Source organism: Fulmarus glacialis, unplaced genomic scaffold (genome assembly GCF_000690835.1).
Source record: "Fulmarus glacialis isolate BGI_N327 unplaced genomic scaffold, ASM69083v1 scaffold19286, whole genome shotgun sequence".
NCBI lineage: Eukaryota > Metazoa > Chordata > Aves > Procellariiformes > Procellariidae > Fulmarus > Fulmarus glacialis.
In genome coordinates, this window is record NW_009217717.1 from 400 (window position 1) to 8,423 (window position 8,024).

The 8,024-nt window shown below is 52.2% G+C and overlaps 1 protein-coding gene across 1 annotated transcript in view; it reads right to left on the reverse strand.

Annotated features, from left to right (window-relative positions):
- The window catches only part of LOC104078232 (epiplakin-like), a gene marked incomplete at its 3' end in the record, with an annotated part of 6,914 nt that extends 286 nt beyond the window's left edge, over positions 1 to 6,628 (reverse strand). The window contains 2 exon segments of the mRNA XM_009579785.1: positions 259 to 4,984; positions 4,986 to 6,628. Of these exon segments, the coding sequence (XP_009578080.1) occupies positions 259 to 4,984; positions 4,986 to 6,628 (6,369 nt within the window).
- Positions 6,629 to 8,024: the final 1,396 nt, after the last annotated feature.

The following is an 8,024-nucleotide window of genomic DNA, read 5'->3' on the forward strand; positions in this document are numbered from 1 at the left end:
TGTAATTATCTGTGCACTGAGAAGTTCTGATGCTGTTATTTTTTGTCTGAGTCCTTGGAACCAGACATCATTTCTGCCTTCTTCTTTTTCTTTAATGATATTTAGTATTGTATCAATGATTCCTTGTATAATGTGATGGGATTTGTCTTTATATTTTTTCACCAGTTCTTTTTTTTTGTCTTCTGTGATGTACTCAGAACAGAGAATTTCCCACAGTGATAATACATGTCCTTTGTATTTTCCAACAGGCACTTTTACTTTTGTGGATAATAGGGCATTTTTTGTTTGCTCATCAATATAGAAATAATCATCCTCTTTTTCCATGACCTGCAGCAGGTACAATCCAGTATCTCTGTCTTTGGAACATCTCTGTAGGAGCTGACTATAACTGATTTTCTCATGAGTGTTTGGATCTATAAAACCTTTGCTACCATGATCTGGATCAGAAAGTAGGAGAAGCATATCATCATCCAAGTAGCCGCGCCGGTAGGCCACCTCCACAGGGAGACGGTGGCTGTGCACGGGGTCGATGATGCCGCCGGTGGCAAGCTGGGCCTCAAGCAGGTGGATGCCGTGCTCCTTTACTATTATCTTTTGCCTTATGGCCTGGAAGAGGGATATTTTATTTCCTCCCTGAGGATCTGTGTATCCCGTCACAGCTTTGTCTGCTGACAGAAGCTTCTTGTGCAAGTTGCTACCCACCAGCCCAGAAGAGACAGCCTCCTCCACGGAGAGCTGCTTATTTTTCAGTGGGTCTATGAGAAAACCGGTGGCAGCCTGTGCCTCCAGCAGCCCCAGTGCACATTGCTCTGTGAGGAGGCCCTTCTTCAGGGCCTGGTAGATGCTCAACTTCTCTTTCTTTGATGGGAGTAGAACCCCGGCAATGCATCCAGTGCCATCCAAGTACCTTTTGATGGTGTCCCTCTTTGTGAGGCTGGCAAGTGTGAGACTCCCATCCTGCAGCTGATCTAGAGTTTTCTTGTCAATTATCTCAGAGTTAAACAATTCTGATATTGACACATCCCCCCGGAGTCCTTTAACCTTGAGGGCTTCTGCTCTTTGCTCTGTATCCTCAATTATTTTGAGGATGAGGGCTATGAGATCTTCCAGTGCGAGGGTTTTGCATTTGTACTGCATCACTAGTTCTTTCCTTTTCTGCTCAGAGATATAATGAGAGCAGAGAATTTCCCAGATGGAAACTGTTTGGTCCTTAAACTTTCCAACTTTCACTTCAAGGGGCTTTGAGCGCAAAACCTGTTTTGTGAACTCATCAATGTAGAAGTACTTTCCTCCTTCCTGTATAACTTGCAGCATGTACAACCCAGTCTCTGAATCTTGGACACATCTCTCCAGGAGCTGCATGTAGGTGAGGTTCTCGTGGGTGTTGGGGTCGAAGAAGCCCTTGGTGTCATCGGTGGGGTCAGAGAGGATCTGGTTCATCTCCTGATTGAAGTAGCCACGCCGGTAGGCCACCTCGACAGGGATACGATGGCTGTGCACGGGGTCGATGATGCCACCAGTGGCGATCTGGGCCTCGAGCAGGCGGATGCCATGGCTCTTCACAATCAGTCCTTGGTTCATAGCTTCAAACAGGGACATCGGGGCTTTTGTGTAGGGGTCGGTGTAGCCTGTCACGGCTCTTTCTGCACAGAGTAACTTCTCAAAAATTTCCCCTCCAATTAGACCTGCGGTTAGTGCTTCTTCCACTGAAAACTTCTTGTTTTTCTCTGGGTCAATGATGTAGCCAGTGGCAGGCTGTGCCTCCAGCAGCACCAGTGCTGTCCCTGGCCTCAGGATGCCCTTCCTCATGGCCTGGTAGATGTTCATCTTCTCATTGCTTGGCTGTATAAGGACTCCTGCTATGAAATTGCTGCCCTCCAGGTACCTGCGGACAGAGTCCATTTCAGTGACTTCTTTGACTGTTTTCTTCCCCTGGTTGAGATCATCGAGGGTTTTTTTGTCTATCAGTTGAGACTGGAAGAGGTCACTGGCGGATACTTTTTTCCGCAGGCCCTTGAATGCAAACTTCGTGCCTTGTGTCTCAGTCTCTTCGATGATTGTGGTGACAATTGTTACGATTTCATGTAGCACTTCAGTATTCTCATCTTTGTACTTTTGCACTAGCTCTCTTCTCTGGCTGTCTGAGAGGTATTCAGAGTTGAGAAGGTCCCAGACTGACACTGTCTGTCCTTTGAACCGCCCTATGTTGACACAAACAGTCACAGATTTCAGCACCTCCATGGTTTGTTCATCCACACAGAACATCGCATTTTCTGACAGAGGAAGGAGCCAGAGACCTGACTCAGCCTCCTGAATGCACCTGTCCTTCAGCTGCTGGTAGGTCATGTTCTCCTTTGTGTTTGGATCAAAAAAGATTTTGGTGCTTTCATTCAGCTGAGAGAGGGTTTGGTTCAGATCCTCATCGTAGAAGCCATATCTGCACGCAGCCTGGAGGGGAAGGTGATGGCGGTGAATGGGATCAATGACCCCTCCTGTGGCCAGCTGGGCCTCTAGCAAGGGAACAGCATCTCCCAGGGGAATCAACTCTTTCCTTAGTGCTTGGCATAGTGAGATGGAGCTCCCCGTGTAGGGGTCCGTGTAGCCAGTCACTGCCCTCTCAGCTAGAAGGAGTTTCTCGGTGAGCTCTTCACCAACAACAGCTGCTTTCACAGCATCCCTCACGCTGAGTCTCTGGTTTGTTGCTGGGTCAGTTAGGTATCCTGTGGCTGCCTGAGCTTCTAGCAGCCTCAGAGCAGCCCCAGGGAGGAGACGATTGTTTTTCATGGCATCGTAAAAGCTCATCTTCTTTTTAGATGCCTCTATGAATACCCCGGCAATGCTGCCTGTGCCCTGCAAGTACCTGTTCACACTCTCCATGGCAGCCACTTCCTCAGGAGTTTTTGTGCCCTGAGCCAGTTCTTCAAACATCTTCTCAGTAATGATGCCAGCATCCAGCAGCCAGACAGCAGGGACACTGCCCCGCAAGCCTTCCAAGGTGATGTGGGTGCGGGCTTTCATTTCCATCTCCCCAACCAGTCTGAGCACAAGAGCAACCAGCTGCTGCAGCGACATTTCCTCAGACTGGAACCTCTCCACAAAGTCACTCCTCTGCTCCTCAGTGAAATACCCAGAATGGATTAGCTCCCAGAGGGAGACCCCTTTTTCCTTCACCACAGTTTCCTTAAAAATCTGTTGGATTTGTTTGTCGGTGTAGGCAGGAGCAGCTGTCTGTGGCAGAGGCAGCAAGTGGAAGCCGGAGATCTCGTCCTTCTGGCAGCGCTTGATTAGCTCGGCATAAGTCACGGTCTCTTTGCTGTCTGGGGCACAGAAGGCTCTGTTATTGTCACTGGGCTTAGAAAGGGCCTTGCACGTGTCCTCATCCAGGCACCCTCTCTTCTGGGCAGATTCTATGGGGATATAGTGACCACATGCTGGGTCAATGATGCCTCCTGTAGCCATCTGCACCTCCATCAACTGCATGGCCTGTTTGTCAGCAATCAGACCCTTCCTCATTGCCTGGAAAAGGGGTATCTTCTTGCCTGTGAAAGGATCTTTGTAGCCTGTTACAGCCCCTTCTGCATGCTGCAGCTTCTCATGGACTTCTGGCCCAATGACTCCCTCCTTGATGGCATCATCCACACAGAGTTTCTGGTTGTTCACTGGGTCAATGATGAAGCCTGTGGCAGCCTGGGCCTCTAGCAGTGGGAGGGCTACTCCTGGTACCATGATGTTTTTCTTCATGGCCTCGTAAATGCTTATCCTCTGGTTTGATGGCTGCAGCACAATCCCCCCGATGCTGCCAGAGCCATAGAGGTACTTTCTGACAGAGTCCATGTGCAGGACTTCCTCTGGTGTGACGGATCCTTCCAACACCTTCTCAAACAAGGCCTTGTCAATGACACCTGTTTCCATGAGGTGGTAAGCGCTGACGCTGCCTCTCATGGCTGGGAACTTGATGGGGGCCCATTTTTTCATTTCCTCCTCTAACATGATTCGAATTTGCTCCAGGCTGAGCTTCCTCAGCTGGTAGTGGTTGAATATCTCTCGGCGCCTCCCCTCGCTGAAGTACTGGGATTTCAGCAGGTCCCAGACTGAGACCTTCTCTCCTCGTAACCGCCCAAACCTGACTGGCAGCCAGGAGCTCCTGAACATTCGTCTGGTGGTGTCATCGATGAACTGACGCTTCCTGCTGTTCAGAGGAAGGAGGCAGAGCCCGGTGGATGGCTCTGTGATGCACTTCTCTTTCAGCTGCAGGTAGGTGAGGTTCTCATGTGTGTTAGGGTCAAAGAAGCCCTTGGTGTCATCACTGGGATCAGAAAGGATTAAGTTCATCTTCTTGTCAAAGTAGCCGTGCCGGTAAGCCACCTCCACGGGGATACGGTGGCTGTTGACGGGGTCAATGATGCCACCGGTGGCGATCTGGGCCTCGAGCAGGCGGATAGCATGCTCCTTGACGATGAGCTCCTTCTTCATGGCCTGGAAGAGGGAGATCTTGTTCCCTGAGTAAGGATCTCTGTAGCCGGTGACTGATTTCTCTGCAGTCAGTAGCTTGTCATAAACATCTGGGCCAATGACATTCGCTCTTAACGCCTCATCCACAGAATACCTTTTGTTGGCAGCTGGGTCAATGATAAATCCAGTAGCAGCCTGTGCCTCCAGGAGGATCAGTGATGTTCCTGGCCTTAAAAGTCCTTTCCGCTTTGCCTGGTAGATGCTGATCTTCTCCTGGGAGTCAGGAAGCAGGAGCCCACCAATGCTACCTGTCCCTTGCAGATACTTCTTGACAGTATCCATGCTGACAACTTCTTTGGCTGATGTTTCTCCCTCCTTCAGTTTCTTAAACAAATCTTTGTTGATGATTTCCGAGCTCAGGAGCTGGTCAGCTGTCACACGGTCCCTCAGTCCTTCAAAGGTGACATTAGCAGTGGAAGCCATTTCCTCAATGGCGGCACTGACTGCCTTACCCAATTCTTGCATAGAGAGCATTCAAAAACTGCTGGGTGAGAGCAGCTCTTCGCTCACTCTGGATGTAGTCTGAGAAGAGGAGTTTCCAGAGAGACACCGACTTTCCCTTGAATTTACCTAAAGCAATGGGTACCTCTGTGTTTTCCAGAGCTGTTTGGGTCCTATGGTCAAAGAAGAGGTGGGTTCCCTTGGATCCTTCTCTGCTGTCTCCACCAAGTGGCAGCAGAAGAAGCCCCGTGTTGGGATCAGTGACGCAGCGCTTGAGCAGGTCTGCGTAGATCAGCTTCTCCTTGGAGCTGGGGTCGAAGAACCCTTTAATGTCATCAGTAGTACTGGAGAGGAGCTGTCTTGTGGCCTCATCCAGGTACCCCCACTTGCAAGCTGTCTCTGTGGGGACGCGGAGGTGCCTGCCTGGAGCAATTATACCCCCTGTGGCCATCTGAGCCTCCAGAAGGCAAATGCCGTGATCCCTGGGGATAAAGCCCTTCCTGATGGCTTGGAACAAAGAGAGCATTTCTCCAGTGTATGGGTCCCTGTATCCAGTGATGGTCCTCTCAGCTGAAGACAGTTTCTCATGAAGCTCTGGGCCGATGAGACCAACCCTGACAGCCTCATCAACTGAATAGCTTTTGTTCTTTATGGGGTCTGTCAGGCTGCCAGTGGAGGCCTGGACTTGCAGGAGCATCAGAGCAGCACCAGGCATGAGGAGATGCTCTCTCAGTGCCTGGTAAAGGCTTTTCCGCTCACTGGAAGGCAGGACAACACCAGCCACGCTCCTTGTCCCACGCAGGAACTGCTGAACAGAGTCGTTCTCTGCTACCTCCTGGGAAGAAACTCTTCCCTCCTCAAGACCTCTGAATATGTCAGGGCTGATGATGCCAGAGTCCAGCAGATCCCGGCTGCTCACCCTCCCTCCCAGCCCTGGGAACGTGATTTGCAGGGGCAAGAGGAGGAAGCCTGAGGCCTGATCAACAACACACCTTTTTATAAGCTCCATATAAGTGACCCTCTCCATAGTATTGGGGTTGAGGAACCCTTTGCTGTCCTCATTGCTGGGGTCAGAGAGGAGCTGTCTCATCTCTTCGTCTAAATATCCCCTCTCACAGGCAACATCTGCTGGGAGCCGGCAGCCAGTGGCTGGGGCAATGATGCCTCCAGTTGCAATCTGGGCCTCTAGCAGCCGAGTACCTTGCTCCCTCCCGATCAGGTCCTTCTGGATCGCCTGGTAGAGGGAGATTTTCTCTTCTGTGTAGGGGTCCACAAAGCCAGTAGCAGCTTTCTCTGCAGACAGCAGCCTCTCCTTCAGCTCCAGCCCCACTAGCTCCAGCTGCACAGCTTCTGCTACGGAGACATGCCTGTTCTTCACCGGGTCAGTGATGAAGCCCATGGCTGCCTGGGCCTCAAGAAGACAGAGTGCGGAATCCAAACTCAGAAGATGCTCTCTGGTGGCATCATAAAAGCTCATTATCTTCTTCGAAGCCTCTACGTACACTCCAGCAATGCTGCTAGCTGCCTCCAAAGCACCCATCACCATCACATCCCCGTTAGCTGCTTTTTTCTGTTCGCAAGGCAATATGTCCTGGCGCAAGTGGTTTGCTCCTGGCATGTCTTCCTGGTGAGAGGTGGGGGCAGCATGGCCATTCACTGCTGGCTTGCTCTCCATCCTCCCGCTGCACTCCTTTCACAGCTGTCAAGACTCTCTGGAGAGAAGGGAGAGAACAGGAAAGCTCAGTGAGAAATCAACTTTTCTATGGTTTGCATGCTAAATACGGGGGAAAAAGGACAAAGAAATACCTCACAGGCAGGAGGAAGTAATAGCCAAAGGCTGAGTATGTTCAGGGCAGTGTGCTTGTCCCTGTCCCTGACATACTGAGCCAGACCTGCCAGAGGCAAGCACCCTCTGCTTTCTGAGCTAGACTTGCTGGGTGCACTAGGACATCTCAGCATGAGAGAGAGACTGGAGCAGAAGCACCAGTGGAGCACTGGGCTGAGGCAGGCTTGGCTCCTGTGAGGAGTAAAGCCCCCACAAGCTGTCACGTGCATTTGACCACCAGTCTGTGCAGGGCTCGTCTCTGCACAGAAGCCTTGTGCAGTGCTTCAAAGGCCTGGAGGGCAGCTGGGCTTGTGACAAAGCACCAGCCAAAAGCAGCAACCCCCAGGGAGTACCAGCACTCGCTCAGGCTGCTGCTGACACTGGCACAGGGATGAGCAAACCCTGAGCCAGCATGAAAAGGCTGCTCCCCTCTGCCAGGGACAGGGGGTCAGCCTGGTCCCCTCTGCCAGGGACAGGGGGTCTGCCTGGTCCCCTGGCACACTCTCCACAGCAGCACCGGTCAGGCAGGGGCTGGGAGCAGGTGCTGGAGCTGCCGCCCACACGGAAGAAGCCCTGGAGGCCCTTTCCCTGGTGCCCACTGCTGCACTGAGATGGGGTATCTGCCCTCCTTGCATTGCTCAGAAAGCACGGGAAGGGGCGCCAGCAGAAGGAGAAGCAGGTGGGTGCAGCAGGCCACACTAGGAGCACATGGATCTGCATGCCTGCACTCATGTTTGAAAAGCTCCTGGGCACACTGGGATCAACCACAGTACAGCTATTATGCAATCAATTTATGGTGCCGGAGGGAGTATGAGGCCATCAAGTGCTGGGCTGTGCACACCAGAAGGCTGGAGGATGCTTGGGGCTGAGTATGGGCTGTGCAGAGGTGTGGGAGCTGTGGTCAGCCACTGCCTCAGGGCTATGGCTGCGGCACACGCTGCTGCAGAGGGGCCTGGCTGCCCGCAGCCTTGCACAGCAGGGAGTCCACGCCTGGCACCCTTCAGTCCTCAGGCTGGAAGCCGGTCCTGCAGCAGGAGGCTGTGGGGTTGAAGCAGGTTTGAGGAGAGGGGGCTGGCCCTGTTATGCTGGGGCAGCAGACATGGCTCCTATTCCCTCGTGAGTCCCATACCTTAACGCAGAGCCCCTGGCACCAGTGCAGAGTGGGGTGTGCCAGGACAGGACCAGCCGTGCTGGTTTTGGCTGGCATAGAGTTAATTTTCTTCATAGTAGCTAGTATGGGCCTATG